This window comes from Capra hircus, chromosome 2 (genome assembly GCF_001704415.2).
Source record: "Capra hircus breed San Clemente chromosome 2, ASM170441v1, whole genome shotgun sequence".
NCBI classification, from domain to species: domain Eukaryota; kingdom Metazoa; phylum Chordata; class Mammalia; order Artiodactyla; family Bovidae; genus Capra; species Capra hircus.
The window spans coordinates 111,199,350-111,217,147 of NC_030809.1; the positions used below are offsets into that span (position 1 = coordinate 111,199,350).

The 17,798-nt window shown below is 36.3% G+C and overlaps 1 protein-coding gene across 3 annotated transcripts in view; it reads right to left on the reverse strand.

The window, feature by feature from the left end:
• The window catches only part of METTL8 (methyltransferase like 8), an 84,675-nt gene that overhangs the window by 13,958 nt on the left and 52,919 nt on the right, over window positions 1–17,798 (reverse strand). For all 3 annotated transcript variants that reach the window (XR_001919695.1, XM_005675973.2, XM_018064542.1), the window contains exons 3-4: window positions 12,200–12,291; window positions 832–1,202 (exon numbers count right to left, since the gene is read on the reverse strand). Coding sequence is in view for 2 of the 3 variants with exons in the window: in XM_005675973.2 (XP_005676030.1) it covers window positions 832–1,202; window positions 12,200–12,291 (463 nt within the window). In the remaining variant the exon portion in view is untranslated. The remainder of the gene's footprint in view (window positions 1–831; window positions 1,203–12,199; window positions 12,292–17,798) is intronic.

Below are 17,798 nucleotides of genomic sequence, written 5' to 3' on the forward strand. Positions count from 1 at the left end.
CAGACCTACACTGCTGTAAATTGGTATTAGTACAACTTCTTAGAAAGCAATTTGGCAATATATTTTAGCAATATTAAAAATTTTAATAAGTTATGAACAAGTCAATTGAACCCAAATAATAAAATACAGAATAGTCTACACCTGAAGATACTTGCTGTACAAAACCTGAAAACAATTTAAATGCCCAGTCAAGTAAAAACAGATAAGTAGAATCATAGTATTTCACTTAGTATTTTTCAGCCATGAAAATGCTTATAGAGAATTTTTAAAGATAGAGAAAACTGCTTATGTTATGTTAAATACAAAGAAAAACCCTAAAATGCAGATATAGTATAGCTCAACTACATAAAACAGTATAAAGAAAAGGAGAAAAAAGTTAACAGTGGTTAAATCCTTTGCTTATGGGATTGTTTATTCTTTCTCTTTACCAAATCTCTGTAATCAGCATCTACTATGTTTATAATCAGAAGGAAAGTTTTCTTTTTCTAAAATGGAAAATCAAGGTCTAACCAGATTATAGCAAATTACATACTTCACTTATTTCTATTTCACCTACAAGTTGGTAATAACAGAAAGAGATGGAAATTGAGGCCAAAACTTAACTGGTATTTAAAACTGCCTTCAAGCTAGAAATTAAAGCAGACAAACGTAAGAAAAGTTTTAAATTACAAACTTAAAACCTGACTGATTAAAGATATGAGTCCCTTACGTAATTTTTATGCACAAAAGTACACAAACAGTTATTTGATCATTTTTCCTCTAAAGAATCTGGATCATTAATAAAGTAATATGTGATGTACATTAAAAAATTTTTCCCCTGTAGTACCATACCTCAAGGATTCTGAAAGTAGCATTGCTACCAGGAAATAATTCAGTCTTCAGAGGTCTTTCTCTGTATTCTTCAGAGTCCAGTTTAGAAAAGTCAGATCCTGCTTTGCTTTGACCATCTGATGAGCCAGAACTTTCTTTATAATGATTTTTTTCTTCAGGCATAGTAGGGCAGTGCATTTTTGAGAAAAAACTTTCAGCATTAATTTTTACATGATTCCATGATAATTCTTTCACCTTCTCTTCAGTTTTCTGACCAACTGGAAGAATTTCAGGGAATTCCCTCAATAGCCAATTACGATCTTTGAAAAACTTATTCTTATGAATCTTGTAAAACGTGTCCCAATATTTACTGGCTTCACACTCATACTTAACTAAAATCAAGAGAAAAAAAGATTTATTTTATTATGAATTATATGTATTATTAGTTATCATTTTAATAACTATATTAAAGTCACTCAGTCGTGACTGACTCTTGGTGGCCCCATGGACTGTGACCCACCAGGCTCCTTTGTCTATGGAATTTTCCAAGCAAGAATAGTGGAGTGGGTTTCCCCAAGGGATCTTCCCGACCCAGGGATCGAATCCGCGTCTCTTGCATCTCCTGCACTGGCAGGTGGATTCTTTACCACTAGTGCCACATGGGAAGCATTTAATAATTAAATACTATTGAATATATTACATATACTATTCATATATAACAATTATATTTACTATTGAATAATATTACAGTAATTTTTACTTATCTGATTTTTCTCAACCTCTTAAAGGTTAAAACTACAGAGTATTAATCCTCTCAAAATGTGTCAATGTGTGGGTTATTTGGGCTTTTCCTGGTAAATCTGCTTCTGTCTCAATTGTTTAGCTGATAAATTTTTGTGAGGAATATAATAATTGCAAACTACTTTCTAGAGTCTAATCTTGAAATCTTAATGATCACATTTTTACCAATAACCCTGTAAATCTCTTTATTTTCTTGGAGAAATGATAACCTTATTTTTTATGTCGCTATAAATGTAGTTTTAACATAACAAATGTCTGTGCAAACTGGTAATCAAACAGGAAACTGTGGAATAATAAATGATGTAATCTTGAGCTAGAATGGTGTACTGAAATAATCTACTCCAACCTCCTTGTTTTGCATTTGAAGTAAGGACACATAGAGAGATGAACCCACTTGTCCGGGTCCTGGAGCCCTGTCATAGTAGAACCAGGACCACACATCCTGACTCCTGGGGTTTAGGGGCCATCCCACAACTCTATTCTTCACCCACCTCCAGAGGCATCTCTTCACATTGACATCTCCTAATATGAAGCCTTAAAGATAATTTCTGATGCAATTTAAAAGGAGATATGCATTTTGTGATGTCATTCCTTAGATTAAACCTGGGTCCCAGCATTAGGGTCAGGTCAACATTCTCAGACCTTCCAGCAATTCTTAGCTTTCTGCCTCTTTCTATCTGTATGTTAAATTAACATAATCACTAATTCACTTACTTTCTCACACACTCATTCAAGAAAGATTTCCTGGATACTATTATATACCAGACCTAAACCCTGGCTTAAGAATTACTTTCAATCAGTTCAGCAGCCATGAAATTAAAAAACGCTTGCTCCTTGGAAGAAAAGCTATGACCAACCTAGACAGCATATTAAAAAGCAGAGACATTACTTTGCCAACAAAGGTCTGTCTAGTCAAGCTATGGTTTTTCTAGTAGTAGTGTATGGATGTGAGAGTTGGACCATAAAGAAAGCTGAGCACTGAAGAATTGATGCTTTTGAACTGTGGTATTGGAGAAGACTCTTGAGAGTCCCTTGGACTGCAAGGATATCAAACCAGTCAATACTAAAGGAAATAAGTCCTGAATATTCATTGGAAGGACTGATGCTGAAGCAGAAACTCCAATCCTTTGGCCACCTGACACAAAGAACTGACTCAATGGAAAAGACCCTGATGCTGGGAAAGATTGAAGGCAGGAGGAGAAGGGGACAACAGAGGATGAGATGGTTGGATGGCATCACCGACTCAATGGACATGAGTTTGAGCAAGCTCCGGGAGTTGGCGATGGTCAGGGAAGCCTGGCGTGCTGCAGTCCACGATGCTGCAGAGTTGGACACAACTGAGCAACTGAACTGAACTGGGACACATGACATTTTTTAAGTGCTTTCAAAAATTTTTAAAAATGTTCCGCTGTTGTAGAATAATTTCCAAGACTTAATGTTATGCAAGAAAGCAAAATATAGAACAGTATGTATATGATGCTATTTTTTTAGGGAAAAAAACTATTTTTTAGGAATAAAAAGGAGGAAAAACACATGTGTTACATGAACAGAAGTCTTTGGGCAGGATAATCACATAATTAGTCATAGTGGTTGCCTCTCAAGAGTAGAACTGAGTGGTTGGGGACCAGGGTTTCAGAAAGAATTTTCATTTGAATTTTGATCCATGTAAATTTTGATTATCTATTCCCAACACCCCAAAAAAATTAAACTAAAACTAAAAACAACAGACTCTTTTCTTTCATAATTTTAAAGAAGCTCCTATCCTGAGAATAAGCAGTTGCCTACAGTCAGTTTGGTCTTTGTTACTGAACCCTGTCCTGAAACCCTTATAGTTTTCCTTTTCTTTCCACTTTTATCTTTATGGCCTTGTACCATGGATCTCCACCCATTTAGCCACAAGACTTCCTTCCCATCAAGGCTGAATTGTATCTGGCAGAAGGACTGCTTGAAAGACAGAAACTCCCATCTTTATTTAAGGTCTGAGAAATGAAAGTAGATCTCTGTAACAAAAGAATTATGTGATGTTGAAGTCCAAAACATGCTCGCTCACATCTGTACTAATGGGTGGTGGTGGTGGTTTAGTCGCTAAATTGTGTCCAAATAATGGGAGGAAAGCTATTTATGGTTAATCTAAAAATGCTGTATATTTTTAAAATAGTTCTATCTCAACTCAAATAAATTGGGAGTGTGCCTGATATACTGTGTAAGAAAACAAAACAACATTCTGAAAATCAGACTCAGGAGGAATTAGGAAACTGTCAAATTTCCCCAGTCTTCTCATACCTTCTCTTCTTCCTTTTATCTTAAAAACTCTCTTTGTAACTCACTCTGTGCTGGTAAAAGATTCTTCTGTTTAATAAAAAGCGACCCACCTAAGAAGACCTATATTCAGTCAAATCTCTAGTATCTGAGATTCCAATACCAAGCTACTTTTGAAGTGAGTTTGAACCTAACTATATGGTTTTTCCTATGGTCATGTATGGATGTGAGAGTTGGACTGTGAAGAAAGCTGAGTGCCAAAGAATTGATGCTTTTGAACTGTGGTGTTGGAGAAGACTCCTGAGAGTCCCTTGGACTGCAAGGAGATCCAACCAGTCCATTCTGAAGGAGATCAGCCCTGGGATTTCTTTGGAAGGAATGATGCTAAAGCTGAAACTCCAGTACTTTGGCCACCTCATGCGAAGAGTTGACTCATTGGAAAAGACTCTGATGCTGGGAGGGATTTGGGGCAGGAGGAGAAGGGGACAACAGAGGATGAGATGGCTGGATGGCATCACTGACTCGATGGACATGAGTCTGAGTGAACTCCGGGAGATGGTGATGGACAGGGAGGCCTGGCGTGCTGCAATTTGTGGGGTTGCAAAGTTGGACACAACTGAGCGACTGAACCAAACTGATTAGTAACTAGAATGTTAACACTACAAGTGATTAATTTGTGGCACTATCCCCCTTAGAATTAACTGGCAGAGGAAGAGATAGACAGCAGGGGAGTAACTTGAAAGAAAAGCTGTTCCTAGCAGTATTGCTTATTACAAGAAAAAAATGGGAAATAACTCAAACATCCTCAACTTTGGAATGATCAAGCAAACCATGCATGTCAAAACAGAGTAATCTTATGCAGCAACTAAAATTTAAAGGATAATAATATTAAGAGAAAAACTTACACAGAATGGTCCTCACCTTTAAAACTGCACTGACTACAACTTTAAATTTATATTCATTTATAACCATCAGATGGAAATCTGGAGTGTTAAATTGCTGAAATAATTTAACAATTATTAGGTAGTTCTTTGGCAAAGGTGGGGTTTTTTTTTTTTTGGCTTTTTAAATTGGAGTATAGTTGCTTTACACTGCTGTGTCAGTTTCTGTTGTACAGCAAAGCGAATCAGCCATATGTATACATATATCCCCTCTCTTTTGGATTTCCTTTCCATTTAGGTCACTACAGAACACTGAGTAGAGTTCCCTGTGCTATACAGTGGGTTTTCATTCATTATCTATTTTATGCATAATGGTATATATACGTCAATCCCAAACTCTCAGTTCATCCCATGCCCCCAGCCCTTTCCTGCATGGTATCCGTACGTCTGTTCCCTATGTCTGTGTCTCCATTTCTGCTTTGCAAGTAAAATTATGTATACCATTTTCTAGATTCCACATATATGCATTAATATATTATATTTTTCTCTTTTTGACTTACTTCACTGTGTATGTCGGTCTCTAGGTATATCCATGTCTCTACAAATGACACAATTTCATTCCTTTTTATAGATGAGTATTATCTGCAAAGTTTTATCTGCATCTTATACAAAGATAAGGAATCTTGGTTGAATTCTTCATTCTACTTTCCTAAAGGATATCTCTATGTTCAAGTTCTAAAAAGTCTATGTACTTTCCTATTAAATCCCATGAATTTATGGAGAACATTAACAAATGGCACCCCACTCCAGTATTCTTGCCTGGAGAATCCCATGGACAGAGCAGCCTGAGGGGGCTACAGGCTGCGGGGTCACACAGAGTTGGACATGACTTAGCGACTAAACAACAAACATTATGGTTCTACAAACTGCAAAATCTTGGATCAGACTGCTGTCATAAATATGAGCTTGTACTACTATTTAATTTCTACAGTGTATCATGAAAATCAACCTGCAGTGAGGTGACTAGAATCTGGTTCAGATACCCAATATATCAAGCACCTAAATTCAACCTGAGCTTATCCAATCTGTAAAAAGGATCTGATTACTATTAAAAGATGATGGTCACGGTCTGCTAATAGATACATTCAAGCTTTTTCAAGTATTTCCCACTCAGGAATTAGGAGAAAACAAACAAAAAATCACATAAATCATTTTACCAATAACAGCAGCATTAAAAATAACAACAATAGTATATACTGAGTGTTTATTTTGTGCCAGGCACTATGTCAAATGCCTTACCTGGATTTTTTTCCCCATTTAATCCTAACAATACCTCTCAGACATACATATTATTATAGACAAAGAAGTTCAAAGTTAGAAGGGATAAAAAATTTGCTCAAGGTCATCCACCAGAGCTAGGACCTGAACTAAGTCTATCAGACTTTATGCTGTTAACCATTATATTGCCTTCTAACACAAAATCAAGATTAACCTCCTCCAAAATACCTCTGAAAATAATCTGTTTTCCTGATTTTGTACTTTCCTCTTATTATGAAACATCAAGTTGAAATTAAAACCTCAGTATGACTTATAATCAGTAAAACAGAACAGTAAAAATAATGCTGATTGGAGTGAACCTACATAAAGGCAGATCAGAAATACAGAATTAATTAAACTCCATTTGAATTATATAAACAATAAACTATGCAAGGTTGCATGATGAAATTATGATGAGCAATGGGAACATAAAATGTTCTATGAGAATAGATGGGTTTGTGGGACAGCAACAAAACAGATACAAAACAGAATGGGCTGGGATAAAGGCTAATGGACTAGAACTGGGTTTTGGGGTGTTTTTTTTTTTTTTTTTTGCTTTTTCAAGTTTGTGCTTTCAGCAGTACCTTCAATCAATGCTGACAATCTCACAGTTCCCAGCAAAGTATAACAGCTTCTGAGACCCCAAGGAAGTTCAATCAAACTCATAATTATGGCTGTGAGACAGGTAAACACATCCAACGTTTAATTTAATTTTGTGAACTGCAAGAGTATCTGTGGTATCAGAGGAACTGGATGAGCGACTTTTCTGACCATGAGAGAAAAGTTTAGTTTAAACCTCTGTTTCACTCACGGTCAATCCAATAATGATAAAAGAATACAATGTGGAGAAATCAGCCCTGTCTTTAACTTGTCCAGCAAAATTTCTAAACAGGTATATAAATTTTTCCTGGAGGAGAAAAATTCCCTTTTACTTTCCTAGGTTACCAACTCAGAGTTAATTCCTCTATGCCAACGGTGATAAAAGGGGTGTAGTGATCTGTTTAACCACAGTCAGATGAAACAACTTCTCAATTATTCATTTATTAAATTCAATACTGCTGAGGGGAAGAAAGACTATGACACATTAACCATACTTAAATATTCAGAATTCACTCTGAATCACACTGAATATCACAACTAAAAAAACTGAATTAAGCCACCTATGTATCTGACATATTAGTACAAATTATGAAAATTTATTCTAAGTTGCAATGTAACAAAAGTCATTTTAAAGCTGTTTTTGTACATCAATTACACAAACACCTAAGCTCTCAAAGTTGGAAATTTCCACATGTTATTGATAAAGTTAATTGTCTAATAAAATAAAACTCTTAAAAGTTATGAAATTTAAAGTCTGAGCACAGTATGAAATTAACAACCAAAGCTGACCTATAAACAAGTACTCTAAATTTATCAGGACACAAAACTTTAAGCTACTTTATTTTTTCTCACACAGAACACTCTCAAGTGGCAAGGTATTCACAAAGGAAGGTATAGTGGGATTCTTTTACTATTTTTCTTGACATAGGTAATTCACCCTAGGTAGATAGTTATTTACAAGGGTATTTTAAAGTAAAAATAGCAGCTGCATTTGTTATTAAGTTTAAAAAACCCATTACATTTGCTTAATTATCAGCTGAGATATAACACACTGGAAATGTTTTTAGGAAATTAAAAATATAATCATATTAACTCAAAAACTGCCAAATGTATCTTTCTCATTTCTCTGAATTAATCTGCTTTAAAAAGAAGTCTGAGCCATTATAAAATTTAAAATAAATTACCAAAAGGAAATGTGGAATCACAAATCATTAATCTGAGCGTCTAATTGAAAGAAATATTGCTAATGATAGCCTAGATGCTTTACATTTTAATCACAGGAATGAAGATGTCAGCCACTGTACAGCAAAAGACTGTCTCACTTGTGAAAGATAAGTTCTTATTTTCAGAATTGTGAGGGTGTTTCCGGACTTCAGTTCTCACCAACAGCTGAGACGATAGATGAGAAACGGGAATTGGGAGTGACAGGAGAGACTGACACACAAAGAGACCAAAAGGAAGGTGCCAGAGAGCTGGTCAGCATGGGAGAACAACCAGTACCTCCTCCTGGTGGCATTACAATAAGTAAGATAAAATCAGTAAACAAGGCTCATGCTATATACTATTCTGTAAGTGGAATACTTTGCGATGAGAGAAAATTGGCTTTTTTAAAGATTTAGGACCCTCCTGGATAAGAAGAGATGGTAGGGACTTCCCTGGTGGTCCAGTAGCTAAGACTCTTGTGCTCCCAATGCAGAGGGCCTGGGTTTGATCTCTGGTTGGGGAATAAGATCCCACATGCCACAACTATGAACCTGTGCAGCCAAACAAATAAATATATATAAAAAAGAGAGAGCCAGTGGTTAACAGGGGCAGTGGGAGAAGAACCGGGTCACAGCTTCCTTTGGGTTTTCACAACGTTTGGGAATAGAGCTTTTAAATGGATCTCTTCACCTTGACCTATATTCATCAGAGACATTAAATATCCAATTAGGAGCCTCACCAAGGCTTCTGCAGATCTGAAGGTTGATGATTCCTGGTGGAGACTGGAGTGGGTGGCTGGGTATGTATCTGGTCTCACTGTAATGTCCTGTCACTCAACATGGTTCCTCAGGACAGAAGTTTTCTTTCTTTCTTCGCCACGCTCAGCAGTTGCCTTGGTTGCTGCTCTGTGCAACCTTGCTTAAGTATGATGTAATGGTCACCCTCACTGTGGGTTCCTCTCCTTGAAGCGGTTCTCTGACATGTATAAAGTCCACTGCACTGAGTAGCATTAGGGGGGTAGGGACCCAACAGAAGCCTCGATCACTGGGAGGCATTTTTAAATGAATTCTTTTTTTCTGTGTCTCCACAGCAGCCAGAAAACTTGCTCAGAAAGAGACTGGACATATTAATAAGCAAACCAAATGCTTCAAAGGAGTATCATCAGTCCTCTCCAGCTTACTTTTCCTGCTTCTATAGAGAAAGGCCAGTCACCACCTTTCTATTTCAGTCACATTATGGTTCTGTGGGAACTGTCATTTTCCTTTACTGCGGTTTCCAAGGCCTGAAAATAACCTCCTCATTAGCTTCACTCAAGTTCATTGTTAACATAAATAGGCCAAAACAGGCAGCCACATATAGAGCATTTTAAGGGAACATTATCAGCACTGCTCATCTATTTATGTTCTAAACAGAAATACTCATAAGAGCATGAGAAAAAAATCCTTGGTTTTTCATATTCTCAGGAAATAAACTATGGATAATTTTTAACTTCCTGGAAAAGAATTAAGATGACTGATATCTTTTAATTCTGTTTAGGCTTGATTCTCTCTGTCATATCCAGGTGGCCACTAGCAGAAGCTTGAGTAATGTGGAAAATATGTCTGTGCAGCTGCTGGCAAAGAAGCAAAATTATACTTCCTCAGAAACAGTGTGACAGAGTTCCTGCAAAGGAATGCAATGTTGGCTGATTTGTAAGCAGAACTGCCACTGGTATGCACTCTCAAATCCAACCCCAACACTCCCTGGCCACATCCCATTCTGGGACTGCATGGCTGGAGCTCATAAAAATAGAATGGTTCCACTGTGGATCAGGTGCTCTTCTTTCCTGTTCATCCTTCAGGACACATTCATGCTTATGGTCAGGAAGGAAAACTAGCTCTGAGGGACAGCAAATGATACCAGGGGATAAGATAGGGCCACACTGCCCCCTTGACTGGTAAAGGGCAGTTAATGAGGGCTGTTTCACTAGCTCAGTTTCAACAGCACCTTTTGCTTCAAACTTTAGCCTCAAGTGTAGACTAAAGTCACCAGAACCATAGTTAACTACCAGTGGGGTTAGTGATTTTTACTATACTTGGCTTGAACAGAGGAGGAATGCAAACATTTCTCCCTGGGGAGTTTTAGGACAGCTGATCAATGTGGAAACAAAATTCTGTCTCAGGAGTTGGCAAACTTTTTCTGTAAAGGGCCAGATAATAAGTAGTCTGTGTGAGCTATATAGAGTCTTTTGCAACTATTCAACTCTTTAGATACACCTCTAAAGCAGCCATGGGCAATGTTAACAAATGAGTATGTGCTCCAATAAAACTTTTTTTTTTTTGTATTTTATTTTAATTTTTTTTTTTTTAATTTTTTAAATTTTAAAATCTTTAATTCTTACATGCGTTCCCAAACATGAACCCCCCTCCCACCTCCCTCCCCACAACATCTCTCTGGGTCATCCCCATGCACCAGCCCCAAGCAAGCTGCACCCTACGTCAGACATGGACTGGCGATTCAATTCTTACATGACAGTATACATGTTAGAATTCCCATTCTCCCAAATCATCCCACCAGGCAGTGGGCTGGATTTGGCCCATGGCCACAGTTTGCTGCCTCTTGTTCTAGCTAACAAGTACACTGATATTGCTACATGTGTGATTGAGAAATGATGATGACCAGAACCAAGCTGTTCTGGAAAAACTAATTTATGGTATTGGTAGCCAGAATAGTGGGTGCTCTATGTGGAGTCTTAGGGGTTTAGGAAAGTAATTGGGACACAACATGAGGAAGTTTCTGGATTACTGATCATTTTCTGTTTCTGAATAAGGGTATTGGGAAAATTCACTGAGTTTTGTGAAAATTCATTTATAAATTGTGTTAATTTCTGTGGGTATTTGGTATACCAATAAACTGTATTTTTTTTTTAAGAAAACAAAACAAAACAACTTGTTTTAAAGGAGAAATCATTTTAAAAAAACAAGGCAGAAAATTCTCTCTAGAAAAGAGTGTAAGGGTTGGGCCAACTGTCTGTGGATCCCCAGCTACTCAGTGAGTAGGACAGAGGTGAAATTGTCTTAGTGTCTTAAAAAAAAAAAAGTGGTTAAAAAAACACATAACATTCACCATCCTAACCATTTTAAAGTGAACAGTCCAGCAGTGTTAAGTGTATTTACATTGCTGTGAAACAGATGCCCATAATTTTTTCACTGCAGATCCAAAACTCTATACTCACTAAACAACAACTCTGTTTCCCATTCTTCTAAGCCCTTGCTAACCACCATGCAACTTTCTGTTTCTATGAATCTGACTACTTTAGATACCTCATATTAGTGGACTCATATAGTATTTGCCTTTTTTGTGACTAGCTTATTTCACCTAACATAGTGTCCTCAAAGTTCATCCAGATTATATGGCATGTGACAGGGATTCCATTTATTTTTATGGCTGAATAATATTCCGTATGAATAGACCACATTTTGTTTATCAGTTTACCTGCTGGACATTTGGGCTATTTCTACCTTTTGCCTACTGTGAATAGTGTTGCTATGAACAAAGGTATGCAAATATTCCTTTAAGACCTTTTGGGTATCTCTTTCAATTCTTTTGGCTATATATCCAGAGGTGGGGCTGCCAGATCATATGGTAGTTCCATTTTTAATTTTTGGAGGAACTTAAATATTGTTTTCAGTAGAGGTTGTACCATTTTATAATTACACCAGTAGTGCACAAGGGTTTCATTTCTCCACATCTTCACCCATACTTATTATTTTCTGGCTTGGTGATTACACAATAGGGCAATATTTTAGAGACCATTTTTGAAGGTTGGCAAGGCCTTACCTAAATTAAACTCTAAACATCAAAGGCCTCTAAGAAAAATAGCTTAAATCGTTATTGAAACTTTGTGTTCATCTTAAAAGACCAGCAACATTTTGATATGACTTTACCTTCCTTGCTCAAAGTTTTTGAATTCATTGACTATTCCCAGTAGTTGAAATGCACAATAGCATACTAAAAGATGCGTAACAAACAGGAAATTTTTTAAATTGTGTTTTCCTATCTTGCTTGAAATGCCACCTTTGCCTATCTCCCAGAGAAAGCAATAATATGACTATCAAAAGAGCAAGTACATATAGGGTGAGTACATAATTTATTTCATTAACTTTGGTTTCACTACACTGGAATGACTGGGAATTCTCCTAAGGGAACAAGTAAATTAGCATAGGCAGAAGCTAAGAACTCTCTAAAATGGTGACACAATTAGGAGGAAAAGAGACTAAGGTGTGAACTGAATCAGTGGGAGGTCAAACAGAAAAGCCAGGCTCCAGGAGCTACATATAGCTGCTTACCTTGCTCTTCCAAATGGACTCGCACAGCTGAGTTTTCCTCTACTTTTTTTCTGGCTTCTTCTTCTTCTTCTTTTGACCATTGCATGTGATCCCTTTCAAAAAAATAAAGATTATAAAACATGTTTTATAACTGAAGAAGGCAGAAAAAGAGTGCGAAGGGATACATCTTTCATTCTAGATTAGTCAAAAACAAAGGATACAAACAAATCCCATATCAAATGAATATATTTTGTGTCAGATGTTCCTTCTGATAGTGCTGGTATAATCCTGTAACTCCTACAGTTCTTCTGTTTAAATTTGGTTGTGTTGCAAGCCCCAGCCACCTTTCGGAAATGATTGCTGAAGTAATGTCCAAGGAGCACTATGGTGCCTATTTATCTGGGAGCTGGTATGGTTTCCGGTGTTTTATTCTAAAGCTTAACCTTTTTGTTAATTTATGAACAGGGCATTCTTTAAAAGTTTTTTAATATTCCTTTTACACTTTTCTTATTAGCTGCCTTAATTTCTGTGTATGGATTTACTTATGCTTAAATGATAGACTACTTGACACAGCATATTAGAAGGTCATCCTTCTAAGATCTGGGACTTAAGTATTTTCAGGTTCATAATTTACTCTATATGAGAGAATATTATTTTCTGCTACCAAAATACCTTTCTTGAAATAGAAGTAACTTTATACAAAAACGGTGATTTTTTCTTTTGTTTTTACAAAATCTGCATTTCTTTTTTTTTTAATAGGTAAGACTGTAAGTAGTAAGTGATGCAGTTTCCTGGAATAAACCACTTTTCTAAACAATAAAATTACATATGCAAAATTCAAGTCTGTTGCAGTGGTATAGGAGTAATGAGTAATAAGGTGGCAGCAATGGAAAACAGAAAGAAAGAGTAGAGGGAGTTGATCTGGAGATTAACTAGTATTGAGGGAAGAGAAGACTGAGAGTCAGGAATGATTCTACAGTATTAAAACTGAGTACTGAGGACAGTGGGGGCAACAATGACAGAACAAGGGGTTGCTTTGGGTGGAATGATGACAAGCTTGGTACTATTTTAAGTCATGCTTATGCAATCAGATATGACAGGTATATTCTAGTGACCTGGTTATAAGTACATTAGTGAAAGGTGAGAAATTACTTATTAGATGAATCAGAACCAATATACTGAAGTTCCTAGGAAAAGTATATGATAATGTAAAAATCAGAGTTTCACAGATGTTATTTAAAAAACTCAATTATTTACAAATCAAATAATCACTAAACAGCTTTATCACTTGCTTTAATGAATGAGATTGAAACACATTTTTCCTTTGACTTATTTTAACATATGTGAGCAATCACATATATAACTTGGAGTTGATAAATACATTTTATATTCTGTACATAAAAATTACAGAGAATATTATTAGATTACAGTTATGATATTAAAGGCAAGAAATCATTTGTTGAAAAAATAGTATTATTAAAGCTGGGGATAAGTTTCTCATCTATAAATTTCTAAAAAAATATAAGAAGGAAAATATAACAGTCCATTTTCCTGTTAAAAAAATCAAGCTCTGAGACAAAAAGAGTATATGTGGTTTTTAGCTTTACACATTTGTTTTAAATTGTAAAACTTGCTTCTTCCTGAGTATTTAATAGACTCAGTTATTTCTTAAATTTCTCTAACTTCCTTACACTGTTTTTTATGTTGCTTCATTTTCTTAACTGCTAAGAGAGGAGAATATTATACCCTAAGCCCCAACAGAACAGATTTTCCACTATATAGTTACAGAATCCCCTCAGAAACCTATAAAATGTTTCTACTGTATTTATGGGGACTTCCTCCAGACCTGCTGCTTTATGGCTGTTCTTATATTAGAAGAGTCTGATTCATGTATGCCCAAGCCCAACAGACAGCAATAAAAATCATTCAGGTTTATAATAAATACAATTATAATAGAATTTAAGCATAGAGACAGCTAACTAACAAACAAACTGAAAACAATCAGGTATTTAACAACCACCACCACCACAACTAAAGGAAGAAAATGGTTTATACTGTTTGACTTGCAAATTATACTTCTGGGAATTTACTGTAATGAAGCCAATATAACAGAAAAGTACCTGTACAACAGTATTCACTGGAATACCAAATATAATAGCAAAAAATTGTAAACAACCTCAGTGATAGGATAATGGAAAAATTATTGCAACTCAAAGGAATATTATGTAGACATTTAAAACGATACATATGAAGGTTATTTAAAAATATGGAAAAGTGTATATGAAATAGCATGAGGTTAAAATGCAGGTCCCTAAACTGTATATGTATTATAATCACAACTATACACACACACACACACACACACACACACACACACACTGGATAAAATAAAAACAATTATAGCAGAATTATGGAATTAAGAGTAACTGCCTTATAGCCTAGATGGGAGCAGAGTTTGGGGGAGAATGGATATATGTATACGTATGGCTGAGTTTCTTCACTGTTCACCTGAAACTATCACAACATTGTTAATTGGTTACATCCCAATACAAAATAAAAAGTTTAAAAAAAGAGTAACTGCCTTAAAATTTCCTTAATATTTTAAAGCTGCTTCAATTAGAGATAATTTTTAAAATATTTATTAAAAAACTATACTGTATGTTTAAGATACATAACAATGGTCATTAAAACTTTACATTATCCTTTGGGAGAAAACCCAGCAATCTTTATAATAAAAAAGAATATATATTTTCCTAAATAAGAGAATTGAGAAGAAAATATAAAATGTATTGAGTATTTCTCCTGAAAACTTGAATTTGAGAAAAAAAATCTTAAAAAGACAGGATTTTTAAAAAGAAAATTTTCACAACATGGCTAGTAGAATAAAATCATAATTTTGGAGTAGTCATAAGTCCTGTGAGTTCAGTTCATATGTGTCCGTGTGTGTGCAATTTTATATTCCTTCTATATACACAGTACAAAGCCTTTGACTATGTGGATCACAACAAACTGCGGAAAATTCTTAAAGAGATGGGAATACCAGACCACCTGACCTGCCTCCTGGGAAATCTGTATGCAGGTCAAGAAGAAACAGTTAGAACTGGACATGGAACAATGGATTGGTTCCAAATCAGGAAAGGAGTATGTCAAGCCTACATATTGTCACCCTGCTTATTTAACTTATATGCAGAATGAATCATGTGAAATGCCAGACTGGATGAAGCACAAGCTGGAATCAAGATTGCTGGGAGAAATATCAATAACCTCAGATAGACAGATGATACCACTCTTATGGCAGAAAGTGAAGAAGAACTAAAGAGCCTCTTGATGAAAGTGAAAAAGGAGAGTGAAAAAGTTGGCTTAAAACTCAACATTCAGAAAATGAAGATCATGGCATCTGGTCCCATCACTTCATGGTAAATAGATGGGGAAACTATGGAAACAGTGACAGACTACTTTCTTGAGCTCTAAAATCACTGCAGATGGTGACTGCAGCCATGAAATTAAAAGATGCTTGCTCCTTGGAAGAAAAGCAATGACCAACCTAGACAGCATATTAAAAAGCAGAGACATTACTTTTCTGACAAAGGTCCATCTCTTCAAAGCTATGGTTTTTCCAGTAGTCATGTATGGATGTGAGAGTTGGACTATAAAGAAAGCTGAGCACCGAAGAATTGATGCTTTTGAACTGTGGTGTTGGAGAAGACGCTTAAGAGTCCCTTGGACTGCAAGGAGATTAAACCAGTCAATCCTAAAGGAAATCAACCTTGAATATTCATTGGAAGGACTGATGCTGAAGCAGAAACTCCAATACTTTGGCCACCTGATGTGAAGAACCACTCACTGGAAAAGACCCTGATGCTGGAAAAGATTGAAGGTGGTAAAGAAGGGGACGACAGAAGATGAGATGGTTGGATGGTTGGACTGACTCAATGGCCATGAGTCTGAGCAGGCTCCCTAAGTTGGTGATGGACAGGGAAGACTGGCATGCTGCAGTCCATCTGGTCGCAAAGAGCTGGACACAACTAAGCGGGTGAACTGAACTGATACATAGTATCAGTGAATGATGGGTCCTTGCTTAGCTTTAAGTTGATGGCAATAACAATCTAATCGTGCATTTGGTTTGGTTTCAAAAAGTTAACACACACACACACTCTCCACAGTCACTTAGCTTAGGTACTAATGTTTCTGAGGATCCTACTTATAGAAAACTCTGCTGAATGTGGTGCCACTTCCTATTATAATTTTTAACAATCAGTTAGATATAAAACAAAGTACCCAGTGTAAGCTATGCATATAAAATGTTTTTGTCTTTGTCATTTACTGTGCATGTAAAAGTGTTATTACAGAATAGAATAAAGATAAATTTAAGGAATGTATTAGGTGCCTAGTGAAATTAAAAATAAAATATTCTAAAGTAAAAGGAAGAAATAAAGTTAAATAGTTTTAGCCTAAAACTATTTCAATAATCTTTAATTCCATAACAAAGTCATTTTATTACTTAGTCACAATTATAGTAACAGAAAAATCTGAAGTCTGACCTTTTGTTAAACATCCTAATCAATTAACAATTCTTAATTTTTCAAGTTCCCTTCCTGTATGTTTGGGTACACACACACAAACACTTCTATAGAGCTACAAAATCTTCATAATTATTAACAGGACTTAAAACTGTTGTATAGGATCTGTGATTTGACCATGACAGAGTACCTAGAAACAGGCTTATCTTTCTGCCATAAACTATAATAAATCTGGATAAAATAGTATATGAAGCAACTCTTTTTAGGCACTGGACTACACTTCAGACAGCAGAGGACTGTGATCCTTAAAAGAAGAGAAACACAAAAGGTGTTTACCCTGGCTTTCTGTCTAGTTCATATTCTAGACTGTGGTACAGAGGGGAGTCCAAGAAGAGCCTGGCTGTCTCACTGAGTGACAGCTTTGTGAGTTAAGAAGGCAGAAATCAGGGTTCAGAGCCCCTGAGATGGTGAGGCTTTGCGTGGCGGAATACTGAAGAAGAGAGGGCTGGACAAAGAGGAGGGCCACTGAAGTCTGCATAGATTGTGCAGTGCAGTGCTTGGAGATGCTAGAGTTCTGGCTAAGCCAGAGACCATTTTGAACACCTTAGGTATTCAGTTAAGACCCCCAAAATACCATGCTATAGAAGTAAGAACCACACTAGATTCAGAAAACAAACTTTTATGGTTACTGGGGGGGGGGGGCGGCGGGGGGAGGGAGCGGCGGGGCAGGGGCAAAGGGAGAAGGGATAAACTGGGAGACTGACACATCCATAACACTGTATATAAAATAGATACCTAATAAGGACCTGTTGTCACCTGCTTATTTAACTTATATGCAGAGTACATCATGAGAAACGCTGGGCTGGAAGAAGCACAAGCTGGAATCAAGATTGCTGGGAGAAATATCAATAATCTCAGATATGCAGATGACACCACCCTTATGGCAGAAAGTGAAGAAGAACTAAAAAGCCTCTTGATGAAAGTGAAAGTGTAGAGTGAAAAAGTTGGCTTAAAGCTCAACATTCAGAAAACGAAGATCATGGCATCTGGTCCCATCACTTCATGGGAAATAGATAGGGAAACAGTGGAAACAGTGTCAG